The 16,983-nt window shown below is 37.0% G+C and overlaps 1 protein-coding gene across 1 annotated transcript; it reads right to left on the bottom strand.

The window, feature by feature from the left end:
- Positions 1–3,876: 3,876 nt before the first annotated feature.
- On the bottom strand, positions 3,877–15,062 carry LOC105439633. Its single transcript, XM_011668835.2, has 8 exons — positions 14,769–15,062; positions 11,265–11,358; positions 10,369–10,484; positions 8,703–8,790; positions 7,341–7,441; positions 6,337–6,463; positions 5,188–5,260; positions 3,877–4,207 (listed from the first exon to the last, which is right to left on the bottom strand). Exons 1-7 carry the CDS (start codon positions 14,969–14,971, stop codon positions 5,189–5,191), a joined length of 801 nt encoding a protein of 266 aa, XP_011667137.2. The 5' UTR covers positions 14,972–15,062; the 3' UTR covers positions 3,877–4,207; position 5,188.
- Positions 15,063–16,983: the final 1,921 nt, after the last annotated feature.

Genomic DNA, 16,983 nt, shown 5'->3' with positions numbered 1-16,983 from the left:
CATAAATAAACTCACCTGTATTGTCTAAAAATGAAGCAACAATTAAGCAGGTCAAAACCAAAATGGCAAGTTTTGCCATCTTAAAGTGTTGGTACTCCTTTCTTTAAAGCAGTGCATCAAGAGATTCCCACTGATTCTTTGCCTCAAACGTTCAATGGATATCAGTGGCACAAGTCTGATTCGGGGACAGACTAGTACAGGATTTTAAAACATATAGAAGCGTTGGAGAGATCACATGATCAACTAAAAAATCAAAATTTTGATACGACGTATTATGTCTTATGACTATTATGTTCAGAGAGAGGGACGGCTGCCTTCTTATATGGGAAGAATTATCAACTGGCTCTCATAAACAATAATAAAAATGGTAAGCAACTCGGGCGTGTTTGTACGAGAATTATTGTAAACAAATATAATTTCATGTGATCGTAATAAGCGTTATCGCAGAATGCCTACTTAAAGTAACATAAATGCCTGAAGACGGTTTATTGGAAAGCAATAAGTCTACATCTGAGTAAGTTGATTTGATAAAATCTGTAGGGCCATGCATTATGGTTTAGGGCATGGCCACACATAGAATTTTTTCTGTTGGGGTCGGGGCAAAATGCAATGAACTATTGATAATTTATAGCATTTTCTTTGTTTGTCATGAAAACAAAAAAGACAAAAATATTTCAGGTGCAAATTTCTGAATACAGAGTTTATGTATGGTTTTCTCACAAGGAAGTTTTAAGAAAAAAAGTAAAGGATATTAGGAATCATAGGATATATTTGAAAGAGGAAGATGAATTGCTGTCAAAATTGTATGATTGACATATTTGAATTGGCATTACAAGCGATGTAATTAAACCCTATACAAATTTACAAAGAAGTGTTATGTATGTCGTTGTTTTACATTATATGAGACCAGGGATATGAGTTTAATTTGCACATCGTTAGGAAAAAAAAACCTTACCCACCACAGTCCGTGTTATGTGTGTGGCTTGCAATGTCCCAGATTCAACACACTTTCAGTCATGTGCGTGTGAAATGACTGGTATAACCCTTTGCCTACTGGAACCAGTTAGTTATTGTATCAAACTTACCGAAATGAGAACATTCAGAACTCAACTGGTTCAATTCACAGTTTGTCATGGTACTTCATTTCTTATCTTATCTTGTGTTCCTTTTAATGTGTTTTTATGATACATATTATGTCTTGTTTTCTTAAAGAGTTGGCCTCTTTAACACAAAGTTTATTTCCTTTTTGGCAACTGCCTTCCTCGAAAAAAAATGTTTTATTCATCCTATGTATTGTCATACATTTATCTGTTTATTTATGTATTTTGTTATCTGTTGATCTCTTAAGAGAAATAAATGAAACTGAAACTGAAATATTTGAAAACGGAGGATTTGCTATGTATAAAAGTAGTTTTATTTTTCTTGCCTCTATATGGTTCCATTGCCCACATGTTATATTTGCATTCAAATTTAAGAGCCTACCTAAAAGTGTTTCGCGTTATTGACATACTGTAAATTGATAAAATGGGTACCTGGCAAGAATAAATTCATTATGCTAGAGGGCCCCTGGCAGCCTTGTTAAAGCCGGGATTAAAATTGTGGAGCGTAAGGTGTGTCAAGGCTGACAGACATGATCGCTATAGAAGAACCCACTACTATTAGTGACATTATTAGCATTATCATTATTCCTACACGCCTGTTTATACAGTAGAGCGTATTCCGTCATCGATATAGTCCAGAATTGATGATTAAATGATACACAAATTTGTATTACTCTTCAAAAAGATAGATCAGCAGTAGTTACCTAAGGTTTATTGTACAATTAAGAAGCGTTATCCCCGTTGCGTTATTCTCTGCGCTATTTTAAACCGGTAAAGCGAATTAGCCCATAAGCCATTAAACGAACACATAGTGTGCACTTTGCATTTTGCAACTATTTTTTGTACGATGGCACCATCACATGGTCAAAGACCGCGCAAGTCACTCACTCTGCCCTACGTCAGTAAAATAATCATACAGAAATTAAGGACGTCCATTTTCCCGAGGTCCAATTGGTATCTGGAAGCGGAGCGTGTTGGCGCCGCGCCGGTGTAGCCGTTGGACCCTTCTTCGTGGAACATCTTGGACTTGTGCATGATCGTGGACTTGTGGTGATATTTTGTCGAGGTCATAACTTTCTATCGTAAGGTAACACATATCACATTTCCCATCATCTTTCCTATTTATCTTTCTCTCTCACTCTCTCTCTCTCTCTCTCTCTAGCACATCCACCCACACAAAGAAACTAAACTGAATGTTGTAAACATTACAATTTGTTTTTACTAAATCATGTAGATAGATTGGGCAATACAAGTGCGTCATTTGTTATTTGTTTTTTTGTTGTTTATTGCGCAACATACATTATTTTGAACAAAAGTTGGCAGATCTAAGGGGCACGGGGGTACACCTCTGGCAAATTCCAGTCTGGCTCAAGGCTAAAGTACAAAAAGAACGACAGAAACGAGAACAAAAGTGCAGCAATTTGTGTTCGTGTGCCGCCCAGGTTATGTTATAATCCTCTTTGTATGCTCTTCTTTAGAATACTTAATCGACCACTATCAAAAACATAAGAAAACTATAACAAGAAATACTGCAACAATAAAAGTATGGCAATTCATAGCGAGCGATACATTTAATACATAACCATTCTTCAATAAACTGTTCACAATGAAATTTGTCGGGGAGGGTCCCCGAACTTTGCAAAGATCCAAACTTTTGATGGCCAGTGTTTTCAATACTATTTCAAAGTTTTACAATAAGTTATTTTCTCTGGTTGTTATTTATTGTTTCGTCGTACGTTGATATTATTTCATAACTTGCGTTAATAAATTCCTAACGTGCCGAGTACAATAGACCAGTTCACGGTTAGCACATTACTGATTGCAATGACCCCGAATATCCACAGATCTTAAAACATGAAGATAGGTCCTACTTTTACATATTGAAATAATCACTCCTACAACGATGGAGGTGCTATATAAATAGCCTTTGTTTCCCCTTTTCAAAGAATACTTATACCTGTGTATCATAGAGTGCACTGAATGTGCATGAATGAATAATGTTACATAACTTTCATGAGCACGTATACGTATCCAGTATTTCGTCTCGTCTCCGTGTATTTCAAAATGTGTTCTGCAATGACCTTTATCTGCTCATGCTCAGACTGCAACCGTGAACTGGTTACCATACATAGATTCATCTGCGGCACGATTGGCTTTTTCGAGGGGTAATGAGGAGAGGAAGTACTACCAAGAAGTTACCAGCAAGGTTACAATCATTTACCAGGTACACGCACGCCCAGGGCGGGAGAAAAATCACCATCAACCTGCAGCATTATTAGCTATTCTATACACCGATTCGGTTTGGGGGTTTTATGTACCTGCCCGCCGGTGGCGGCGCTATAACTGGGGGGCTTCTCCGATCCAGCTGACAGTACAGAGAGCTCGAGAGCGGTTACTATTGGGATGTATTTTACAAAATGAGCCTACTCTTGTTGTCGGCGGTGAATTTGGCAATCTGATACCCCCCCCCCCCCCTTTTTTTTTTTGCAATGTAAGCTAGCTAGCTGCAGTCAGACGCCCCCCAGTTATGGCGTCACCTTATGAGGGCGCACTTCCACCAGAAGTCGCCCGAATCGGTGTATACTCCTCTCTCGAGCCCACACAAACCGTTTGATTGTGTCGCTTGTGGATGAAAAAACAGATTGAGTTTAGCATGAAGCATACAACGAATACTCTTACCAATACTACTACTACTACTACTGCTGCTGCTACTGCCATTACTACTACTGCTGCTGATGTTTTTATACTTATTTTGTATAATTATTCTAGTGGGACATAGAGATAATTATATATATATTGAAATACGATTAAAATATGCAAATTTCCAAAACACAATTGCACCTAGTTTGCCGTCGTTACAGTAATTTTATTAGGGGAAAAAATGCAATTCCGTATTTACAAGTCCTTAGCAGTAGATACCATTAGGCCTGTCTCCACATGGAACAGCCATCGATGTTCATTTCAGCAAGATATACACAAATACAGATCTACAAATACATGTTTATGTTTCCTTTTGAGATGTGCTTGTTGTTTCTTTCCAACTACGAATCTGATTGCAAAGGGATGTCTGTTGTTTCGGCGATTGTATGTATTTCGTTTGTTGGCCACTGAAATATCAACAATAAAATATCATGTAATCGTTATTATTTTTCGTATCAGTTAACAATAATAATGAATTGAAGGAGTTAAGTGTGAACGTCTGCGAGAGGGATGTCACATTAGTAATGTAGAACAAACAAAAAATGTTTAACGACTTCAACCCCCCCCCCCCCCACACACACACACACATAGTCAGACGTTCACCGTTGTCCATAAAGTTGGAATATATTTGTCTTATCTCATTTCATGTACTGATTATGGCACTCTGGTTTATTCCAGATATATCTTCTCATAACTTTATTGATTAATCTATGTGACTCTTTAGATTGATCTATAAAGTTCTGAGAAGGTATAAACTTAATATATCCACTATAAACAATGTTGTCACAATCACTTTATGAAAAGAGGTAAGAAAATTCTACCAACTTTATGGGCAACAGTGTTAAAGGTTGAACATATCAAGATACTATTAATGATAAAGTGCATCGGTGAAGATTTGTATTTTTTCCGTAAAATTGTATATTAAACAAGTCAGAAGTAATACCCAATGTTAGTCACACCGCCAAGACCGACAGCGGCCCAAACTCAATTAGTACATACAACCAAAATGCGTGTAAGACCCATGGTCTACTGCATGTCCGAATCCCCATATTGGTAAATGTACATGTCTACTTGAAATGGACTCATAAAAGTCCTATTCGAAACATGAAATTATAGTCGTAATTTATTGATTGCCTTATTATACATTATAAGTCGGTATATATCCATGATCAGGTGATCTGGGCCCCGTCTTGATATAAAGAGTTGCGATTGGTCTGAATCGATCGCAAGTTTGTATTCTCCTATATATCTCTTAAGTACAAAGTAGCAATTGATATCAATTGCAAATTAGTTGCGGTTAATCGCAAATGTTTATAAGATGGGGTCAATTAAGGATCTACTAGTGGCTCTTCTACATAATTAGATCAGAGATATAGGCTATACTTACCTTATTTTAAGGTCTCATAATCAGATTTACTAGTCTTCCCTCTGCACAATTCTATAGGAAACATGAATCCATCCTGCAACCAATATCAATTAGAAAACGGGTATTTAAAACATTTCCAAACCTATGGACTATAATATTATGTGCATACTTGAAGATTACAGTTCTGTTGTGATTACATAGAGATAAGATCGAGAAATATATTTGCCAATGGTTAGGCCATGTCGAGTTATTTTCACTAAGACCTTCGCAAAATCCACTCAGGGCAATTTCAGCAGGTTAATACCTTGTGCGACATCCACTGAATTGTGCAAAGGTTGCATTGGCGTATGATGATGATGATGATGATGGTGATGATAATGATGATGGTGGTGATGATGATGATGATGATGGTGATGATGATGATGATGATGGTTATGATGATGATGATGATGGTGATGATGACGATGATGGTTATAATGATGATGATGATGATGGTGATGATGATGATGAAGATGGTGATGATGATGATGATGATGGTGATGGTGATGATGATGGTGATGATGGTGATGATGATGACGATGACGATGATAATAGTAATGATAATGATACCATGTCCAAATACTCTAGACCAACCACGCCACCTCTTCAAGTCTTAATTGTGATCGTGCTTTCTACATGTTTGGTGAAATGAATTGAAATTAGGCAATTAGGACTTAGCTATATCTATGGCAACTAGGCACCGGGATCCAAAGTCAACTCTTATTACATATATTTTAGGAATACACCGCTAAAAAATAACATGAATTCACATAAAGAACTAAATCATAATAACATGTCTAACATTAATCTGATTCAATTTCGCATGCAAGCGCTGGATTCGAATTTCTGTTATCATCCATGCTATAGCAGAAATAAATCCGCATAAAAGAGCTTTTGGAGTTGATGCGAGTAACATGAAACTTTATCTTCGGTAGTAATCTTCATTTAAAAATTCATCGTCAATTTCAAAATAAATTGTCTCATGTTCTAAAGCTTAATCCCTGTATTATAGACATACAAATTAAAAAGAAACAGAACTCGGAATTGAACGATATTTCAGATTATTCATCTAAAACGCAGAACAGATGTATATATATTTTTAGCATGTGTTTCATTAGACTATTCACCCACCTTGACTAACGCAGGAAAGTCCGACCAGAATCCATAGTTTGGAATCAGCTCTTTACCCGTCGCACCTCGACGAAACTTCTGATACAGGATCCCTCCAATGAGGTAAACAAGAACCAATAGTGCGAATCTGTCATAAGTGAAAGGGTAGTAGAGAGACTTAAATAATATTGGACCATCTCTTTATATTGGGATACCAGTATACAACAACGATATATGAGACTAGGCTCTTCAATGGACACTTACAAATTTACTTATTTCCCCAGGACACTTAAGGACTGGGACGAGCTACCTCAGATCATCGTCGAACTGCCTTCTTTGGAGCAGTTCAAGGTGGCTCTTGAATCAATTTAGTTCCCTTTTCAGGAACTGTACCGCATAGAGCTGTATATAACAACTCTATGCTTTACCCTCATCTAGATGCTGAACAGGCGTGGATGAGTATTACTATAGAAGTAGAAGTAGACCAGTACAACTACAAACACCTGTAACAAGATGCTCCTAACACAAAAAACAGTACTGCAAATCTGCAATGAGCAGATAGCCGAAAATGTAGAGAGATAGATATAGTTAAGGGGTTACAGTGGATGTCTACGTACATTTAGAGCGTGGTATAGCGGTTCGTTCATTTGACTCTCAATCTAAGGGTTAAGGATTCGAATCCCAACCCAGCACTAATGTATTTTGGCGAGAGATTTATCGGCATTAGTCACTCTCCTCGAAGGTGTATAATAAGTACCTAGCCGAGGTGTTAATAATTGCAGGGCCCGCGGGAAGAGCAGTATTAATACTGATGTGGCTACCCTGGGTAAATAAAACCGACTTGTTGATATCATTATGATGATTAGTATTTGTATTATTTGTATTATAATTATTATCATCATCATTATTATTATTCACATATTATTCATTATTACATGAATTACTTTTCTTCGTAGGTTGGATAAAACCGTTGCTCAGTTGTGCAGCCACATACTCATAATAAATGAAAACTTTTGTCTACTTACATAATACATACAATTCCTCCAACGGTGATTTCTGTCCCGCCAACTGGATAGCAGTTTGGTATGTCCTTCAGACATGCCAGGCAAGTACCAATTGTGAAGTGCTACATTCATAGAGAAAAACAATGAAACAATTATTTATAGTTGCGGTATTATGATCATGCTGATGCTGAGAGATATACAATGTTGATGATCATGCTAAATATGAGAATGGTTTCCCGTTTTTTTCTTCATTGGATCGATTTAACTGGTGAGAAACATGATTAAAAAAACAACACCATTATGACCCAAAGCTGAGCACGTACTTCGAGGATAAATATATGGACAAATGCAAACCGTCAGAGTTAACGAGTAGAAGAGACGGAGCTTTATAAAACATTCTTTAATACATATTAATATAGATATATATATATCGAGAGAGAGGGGGAGATAGAGAGAGAGAGAGAGAGAGAGAGAGTGAGTGAGAGAGACAGAAAAGGAATTCCTTGAATGCTGTGAGCGCCGAAATCGGCAGCCTAGTAGAGCCGGATAATATTCAGAGCGCCTTGAGCACCTTGCATGGTGGATATGTGAGAATGATTTCCTGTTTTTTTTCATTGGATCGATTTCACTGGTAACACCATCAATATGATTTTTTTTAAAACAACAGCATTATGACCAAAAACTGAGCGAGTACTTCGAGGATAAATTTATGGACAAATGCAAACCGTCAGAGTTAACGAGTAGCAGAGACGGAGCTTTGTAAAACATTCTTTAACGAACATTAATATATATATATATATATATATATATATATATAGTGAGGGGTGTGTGTTTGTTTATATGTTAGTGAGAGAGAGAGAGGGGGAGGGAGGGAGATATATATATATATATATATATATATAGAGAGAGAGAGAGAGAGAGAGAGAGAGAGAGAGAAGTGAAGATATTAAAATACTTCATACGTCCATTCAGAGACAGAGCCGATCAGACAATTTCCCGTTTTAATTGTATACTGCTTTATGAGTCGTTTGGTCAGATATGTGAGCTACTTAAGTCTGATGTTTAATAGTTGATCCCTTTTTTTCTTCACTCTAAACTGATTTTCTATAGGGATTAGAATGTCACTTTGAAATGTAGTTTATAAGATTTCGCAACGTGTACCCCCCCCCTCCCCACCCTCCCCCAATTTGGCATATAGGTATGCGCAAACAAAAATTGTTCGTAGGTGGGCCCTTCACACAAGTTTCGGACAAAAAGTCGTTCGGACAAAAAGTCACTTGAGGAGTACCTTAATTTTCCTTGTAGCATGTTTTCCTGACTTGTGATCCCGCCATTGCGAATAATTATTGTTTTGTCGTTTAAATAACCTTGGTGTGTACTCACATAATTTCCAGGTGTTTGTTCACCTAGGGGCTCATACGTTGCCGCTGTTAAGGCGCTTTCATCGCAGTGAAAGTTAACGACTGCTAACCTGTTGGGGGGGGGGCAAACCAGATACCATTATTCTAGGGGTACTCTTTTAATTTCTCACACTCTACTTTTTAGAGATTAATTTCGTAGTTTTGTGTTTGTTTACATAGTATGTGATTGATGCATATAACTCCAGTAATATATGAATAGGGGATATATATAATATCAATAGTACTTCTAGTGGTGATGATCATAATAATAATGATAATAATAATATAAACCAAAAAAAATAACATTGATAATAATCATGATTACAATAAAAATTATAAAAAAATTATAATAAAAAAAATTGATAATAAAAGTTGTAATACAAATATTTATACCGATGATAATAATTATAACAATAATCACAAAAATAATAACAATAATTATTATATTAATAATACTTATGATAATAATAATAACAATAATAATCGAGTATTTGATATATATTAAACTGAGGAAAGACGTGTAGATGGCAGCATTTAGATTTGAAAACCATGTTTGGTGCATCTTTCAATCCATGGGTGCAGTGACGTACTGATCGGCGCAACCTGATTTTTTAAATCTATATGTATGTTGCACAAGCGGTGTCATTTCGATTGCGTTATTTACTGCGTTAATTGATCATTTCGATTGCGTTATTAAATGCGTTAATTGATCATTTTGATTGCGTTATTAACTGCGTTAATTCGTCATTTCGATTGCGTTATTAACTGTGTTAATTGATCATTTCGATTGCGTTATGAACTGCGTTAATTCCTCATTTCGATTGCGTTATTAAGTGCGTTAATTGATCATTTCGATTGCGTTATTAACTGCGTTAATTCCTCATTTCGATTGCGTTATTAACTGCGTTAATTCTTCATTTCGATTGCGTTATTAACTGCGTTAATTCTCCTTTTCGATTGCGATATTAACTGCGTTAATTCGTCATTTCGATTGCGTTATGAACTGCGTTAATTCGTCATTTCGATTGCGTTATTAACCGCGTTAATTCGTCATTTCGATTGCGTTATGAACTGCGTTAATTCGTCATTTCGATTGCGTTATTAACTGCGTTAATTCGTCATTTCGATTGCGTTATGAACTGCGTTAATTGATCATTTCGATTGCGTTATGAACTGCGTTAATTGATCATTTCGATTGCGTTATGAACTGCGTTAATTCCTCATTTTGATTGCGTTATGAATTTCGTTAATTCCTCATTTCGATTGCGTTATTAACTGCGCAAAGAAGCCTTCAAGGCTATGAGACAATATTCGCCAGCCTTTCAAAACAATGATTGTACTATATCCATTTTGCATTCAAAATTTTGAAAACATTAGTCTCATAGTCTCATATGGTGCGTCAAATGCCACGCTGGTCACTGACACACAAAGAGATTCTATCATATATTTTAGGTCCGAATTCACAAAGGAGGTTTGTCGACAAACCTAGGTTTACGTGCGTCATATTACGCGTTTCAACGCGTTTCAAAACAAACCTCCTTTGTGAATTCGGGCCAGTATGTCCACCGAACGAGCTGACGCAGTCCTACGCCAGGCAAATGACGCCACATGCGCAAAGGGCTTAAATGCTCAGTGTGAGCATTTCATACCTGCCACTAACTTCTGCATACGTCAAGACTATGTCAGAATCTATCACTTCAAAAGCAATAACATCCGGGTCACCAATTGGGTAAGAATGCAGCTCATCATTTGACACTTGGCATGCCTAGAAAATAAAGATAAGTTTTTGGACAATGCCAAATATGTTCAAAAGAAACTACTTCGGGAAGAACAAAAATGAGATGGCAAAATCAATATGCACACTGTACGCAATCTATCGAAAGTGGGGGTCTATCAGAAAATATTTGTCCAAGGAAATGCTAAGGTATTAAAATAATTATCTAATAATACTAATGATTTATTTTGATCAAAACAAGGAAATACACAAGAAGGACACACTGTATTAGATAACTTTATAGTAAGAGCATAATACAAATTCAGTTTTGTTTCTTTCTTTTAAGTCTTTATCCTTTCCCTTATGTTTGCGGTCTCACAAAATGTAATGTTAGGATTCGGTTGGTTCGGTTTGCATGCCCAGTTATAAGGTAAACGCATTGAAAATCCGATCTGTTGCATTTTATAATGATTTTTTTTTTCTGTCTTTCTTGATTTCTTTCTTTCTCAACCCCCCCCCCCCCCTTTTTTTTTATAAATAATTTCTTCACATGTCACATGGAGGGAATCGGCAAGGATTTAGTCTCCTAACTAACTTATGGAAAAATCTTTACCAACATTTTAAGAAGCATCGTTCAACCATAGCCAGATACACTTACAAAATGTATAGAATACATGTACATGACTAGCATGCCATGATTTGATAGATTTAATGTATATTACGGGCTAGAGTTTCTCAGTTCGGCGCTGATTTAACTGAGACAAATCTTGACGAGTTTTTATTGCCTATGCTTTTTTCTATAGCTATTTTTTTTAAATATTTGTTTCTTACCGCAGTATTTGTGGTGCAAAACCCGTCGTGGAATGGATGACATGGGTTGTATGCGTACTTGAAATCATCGTTTGGAGTTTCTTTGTAAGCAAATCTAGAAGATAAAGAAGATAACAGGAATCCCTTAAAACTGGAGAGGATTAGCATTGGCGTGTCCAGAAATATAACATGTAGGGCAGGGGCGTACGCAGGATTTTCTCAAGGGGGGGGGGGGGGGGGGGGGGGGGGGTAAGCGGACACTTTTTTTTGGGGGGGGGGTCTCGAAATTTGAAAATTTTTACATTTTTTTTCGTTGGGGGGGGGGGGGTAAGGTCACTTTACGTTAGCCGTGGGCATTTTTTTATTTTTTTTATTTAAAAAAAACAACAACAAAACAAAGTTTTTTTATAGTTTTTTTAGGGGGGTTTACACATATAAAAATACCAAAGGGGGGGTTGAACCCCCAACCCCCCCCCCTGCGTACGCCCTGATGTAGGGTTGGAACATCCTAACGGCACCCCAAAGCTAAGGGCGTGAACAGGAAATGCTTCTTGTTCTAGACACCTTTATAGACATTCTCTCAATATGAGCACCAACTCAGCGGAGTTAAATTTTCAGCTTCTGCTTGGGCCTGCAAATGGGGGAGGGGCTTCGCCTTCCCGCGATCAACTAGTTGACACTAGGCCTCTCATCATCAGCTCGAGATTGCCAAATAACCCGCTATTTTAATTATCCCGATCGCAAATTATCCAGCTAATTTGCGAAGTATGTGTTTACAAACTTATGATTGTCAATTATATGTTGTTCATGTGTTGAAGCAAGATTGCTAATGTAAATTTAAACAATTATCCTATATGGACACAATAAAGAAATGAAATGAAATGAAAGTCTTCATCAGTCCGCAGTTGCAATCAGCGGGATATTTGGTCGAGATAATCATCCCAAGATATCTTGGGCCAGTTTGCAAAATATCCCGCTATTTGTCCGGTGCATCTACATCGCGGCCAGCCCGAAGACTTGCGAACGCTGAGCAAAATATTTCGAGCTAATTTCGAGCGATTTGTAACTTCGGGCTTATTTCCGAAATCAAAAATAGCGGGCTATTTGGCAATCTTGATCTGATCTCGTTTAAACTTGGTAACTCCGTCGAACTACCGACTTCATATCGACTGCAAACAAACCGATTCTCGGCCAATCGGTATTTTTTGTTCTGTCTCTGGTCGGCCTCGTTGGTGGGACCGGGTTATTTCCTTTACAAATCCATCCACAAGTTAATTGCCGCTGAAACTGACCACTACCGAAACAGGTCTTCTGGAGTAGGGGTATCTACAAGAATACGGTCTTCAGTATCATTCAAGAAGTTATCCGCTGTAAAGGACTGTTATAAACACTCTCTATATCCCAGGACATTCCCCGAATGGAACTTTCTCCCGACCCATGCTAGAAATACCCCCACCCTTGGAGCCTTTAAAGATACCTGACAAAAGCTCACCATGGGTGAAATAATTGCTAGAGCCCACTTTAGAAAATAAGATACTATGCTCAGTCGACTGCGCCTGCATGTTACATCCCAGCTGAGCCCACCAGAACAAGAACCAGAAGGACCATGCAAAAAAAATGGTGCTTGTTTTTAGATACAGGTCTGACTGTGCATGCATATACACATATTTACCCTGCGTGTTTAATAGGCACTGCTGGAATTTGCATTAATAGACGGCATATAAAGTGAAATCTCGGTCTTTGCTATCATCGAACATTTCGATTTGCACCGACTTGTTCATACCTATTATTTAATATGCAAACTGACTTTGTTCGTTGTATATGTCTCTGCTTATAATACTCCAGACGCAGACAAAGATTGTACAATGTAAACGTTTCTATTCGAAAGTCCAACGTTCATTTCACTTATTTCCTTCCTTTACAGGGTGGCTTAATAAAAGTCGAAAGGCAAACTTCCAATAATAGAAGTCGGATCTACCGGCACCAGCAGAAGGAGTATCTTTTCACATTACAAATTATACCAAGATTAACAGATTTTAATATGAGGTTCTTGTTTTAGGAAGCATTACGTGACTCAACGTAGGAGTTCAGATTTGTCCAGTTTCTAAATGATCAATGAATCCGCGTTTTAAACCATTCGTATAATTTCATGTCTGTGTTTTAAAAGCCATTAAAAACATCTGAAAATATAAAATGTTTTTGGAATATTACGCTAATGTTTAATCCAAAGTTTATTGAAGTTTGCCCTAATCTCAAGCCTTATACTACTTCAGACATTACACAACGGCATGTTATTTTCTACAAGGAGCACTGCTGGTGGATGTCTTCAATATTGTTGCAAAAAAAAATTGGTCTAGAAAAAGAAATACTGCACCGATGTTGGTAAATGTGGTACCCTTTTTCTTCTTAAAGAGTTCCCCTTCTACTGGTTACCGAGACGTTGTGTGTCCGAACAGGTTGTGTATCCGGACAGTCGATTTTAAAGCGCAGTTTGAAGAGGTTCACAAGCAATATTTCATGAATTTTCTAAGACTTAATATGTTTGACGATATCATATAAGACAAATATACATGATGGTTAGTGGAATTCGATTCATGAAATCCGAAGGGAAAAGAGAAGGCTTTATTTTTTGTGAAGGGTCCGGACACACAGCCTCTCTTCCATAATATTAAGATTTGTGCCACATTATTGGAAGTGTGCTAGTCCGCAGTTTTGTTGTCACCCTGTATATCACTATGTAAATATGTATCTTGCCATTTATTTCGTATTGATATCAAGGAGAAGTGTTTTGTGTAAATAAAAGACCTACCTTTGACTTAAAATCAGATATTTATCAATATGTAAATATGTATTCTACCATTTATTCCGCGTTCATATAGCTGTGCACTTTATACATAATTTTGCAGAAACCTAAGATCTAGAAGACTAAATCATCCACTTTGTCTTCATATTTGCTTCGCTTTAAATATGATTTGTTTCCTTTCTTTGTGTATGAATGTTACCCAAGGATTTGATAAAATAAAAATGTTTATTATCATAATAGTTGTCTTTATTTATGACACATGTTAAGTATGCCAATGACGTTCAATTTAAAAAAAAAATCGACTTAAAAATTACAGAGGAAAATAATTGAACTTGATCGTGGACATCGTTTTAGTAACATGTGAAGTACGAGGCAACGGTAATATTTTATTTACATGAATTATGAATCTGATGTTAAAAAAGATTAGGTTTTAGTTATATCAATCTATATTAAGCAAATCGGTAAAGTTTTGATAAATATAAGGAAAACCTTTGGCATGGTCTGGTCATGGAGCGATACTAATCAATGATTTGTCTATCAGTTATTTAAATTCGGAATGAAAAATACATCAAGAGAAGCGAAAAATCAAGTGCTGTATAAATCGGAAATAATTTAACAGTAGCAACCAGGCTTAGTCCTTTGTAAACATTAATACACACTCTTCTCTGCGACTTATATTCGCTATATTATTAGTATGCTCTATATCGAAATCAGTAACTTACGCTGGTTTGCCATCGCTTCTGCCGAGCGGGCTAAAGTCGATGTTTCGATATGTCGGCGGATCTCCCCCATCGCTGTACCGACAGTGGCAATTGTTGACCGGTCCAATCAATTTATCACATGACGGTTCACTTCCGACAAAGCTCAAGAAACCAAGCAGGGCTATCAAGCCTACAGGTATGACACTGCTACTAGAAGGCTGCATTGCTGTACGTGTAGTCGTTGCACAAACTTTACACGTGGGAAGGAACTTTAATCTAAGGTTTTGAGAATATGGGTCAACAATGCACGAACTGATATCATAAACCATTACATGTACTATAATATGGAAAATAATATGGCTACTAATACTATACTTTATCCGTAATGATTAATAAATTTGGCATTATTACTATAATCATGTGATCATATTATTTACCCCTTGATTTACAATCCTCATGTGACTGAATGATTATCGGCGTATATGGCTGTGTATTTTGGGGCATGACCGGGACCCTGGCGGGGAGTATTTATAGGCAGTGGCGTACGCATGATTTTTTCAAGGGGGGGGGGGGGGGGGGAGGGGTTAACATTTTTAAATCGGGCCGAAAATTTCGCAACGCCTCGGCCAGCCGCTGAATAAGCGAGGGGGGGGGGGGGGTATGAGCACTTTTTTTGGGGGGGGGGGGAGTCCCAAAAATTTTGCAACGACTCAGGGGGGTGGTTAAGGTTAGTTTTGGGGGGTTACCCTTTGGTACAATTTTTTTTTTCTTTTTAAAGGGAGGGGGGTTTTCATCAAAAATCACACACATACAAAAAATGAAAGGGGGATGTTCAAACCCAACCCCCCCCCCTCCTGCGTACGCGCCTAATTATAGGAATCACATTCGAGGAAAATGAGACAGAGGGAGGGTGAGAGGGTGCGTAAAGAGCCTAATCCGCCCCTTTCACTCGAAATTTTATGTATGCTTCTGTGTTTGCGTGCCTGTAAAATAGTTTTATTTGAGTAATTGAGTCTGCTCTGTATCTACTTGGTATTTGTTTTGTTGTTTTTTCTCTCTCTCTCTCTCTCTCTCTTTCTCTCTCTCTCTCTCTCTCTCGTCTCTTTCAGGGCCATTCCTCATAAGCATTTGCTTGTCTATAGACCTTTTCCATATCTCGTATTGTATTTTGTATTATTGTGTGTATGTTCGTATGGTTATGGTTAAACAAAATATCTTGAATATTGAATAATTCAAACAGGAACCATAATTACGTTAAAAAAATAGCAATCAATTTAAAAAGGATACTCAATTGGCGGACAACGGAAATACCCCAAGCAGATGCATTATTCTAAAAATTACAGATGTTCAACAATTACTTGAAATCGAACATCTGAAGAAAAGAAAACCTAATCAGACTCTTCGGATCAATTACCAAAAGGAAGTTTCGGTGAGTATGAAAGAAAACAAACGAAAATCCGCCAAAAGAGTAACACGAACTTTCTGGGGCAAAAGAGAAACTGAATACCTTGACTACTTTCTCGTATCCAACATTCTATACAATTTTATAAGATGTTTTAAATGTTAAAAAATATCATATTTCTATTTATTTGTGGAATTTGGATAGTGTAAAATCATCTAATTCGTTTTTAAAGTAGTATTTTAAGCATAACCTTCTGAATGATGGATTGTATTTTTCTGAATATTCCCATATCAATATCTCATGCAATCACCTAAAAAGCCATCCTAAAGCCTTATTTTTGGTTTTTGTCACTCCTGATTTTTCTTCTAATACTAGTTCTTCCTCTTTTCCCACTCCTTTTCTTCGTTCCCATTTCCCTTTATTTTCAACATCCCTCTGTTACTCTTGTTATTATATCGCTGTTTGAGATATTCTTCTCTCTCTCTCTCTGTTTGCTCGCTTTCTCCTCGTCATTTTCCATCTTCATCTTTGGTACTGTTTTCCGTTCCGCTATTATTCCGAAAGTATTCCTTACGATCTTGAGATCAGTAAACTATTATACCATAACCTCGATAGAAGGAGAAGGAAAACACAAAACGAGTGCCTGATGATTTCGAAATGAAAAGAATATTACTGTATAATAATTATAAAAAGTAAAACTTTTCAATGTAAATCTCTGTTGCATCAAAATGATATGAAAAAAGTTCATTGTACTGATATACGTCGGACATTTATACTTTAGCGAAAAAATATACACGAACAAAAAAGAAAGAAAAAATGGACATATGCTTATGA

The sequence above is a fragment of the Strongylocentrotus purpuratus genome, unplaced genomic scaffold (assembly GCF_000002235.5).
Source record: "Strongylocentrotus purpuratus isolate Spur 01 unplaced genomic scaffold, Spur_5.0 spur5_scaffold_19, whole genome shotgun sequence".
Taxonomy (NCBI): domain Eukaryota; kingdom Metazoa; phylum Echinodermata; class Echinoidea; order Camarodonta; family Strongylocentrotidae; genus Strongylocentrotus; species Strongylocentrotus purpuratus.
The sequence above is the reverse complement of the archived record's forward strand: the minus strand, read 5'-3'. Positions and strand labels throughout refer to the sequence as shown.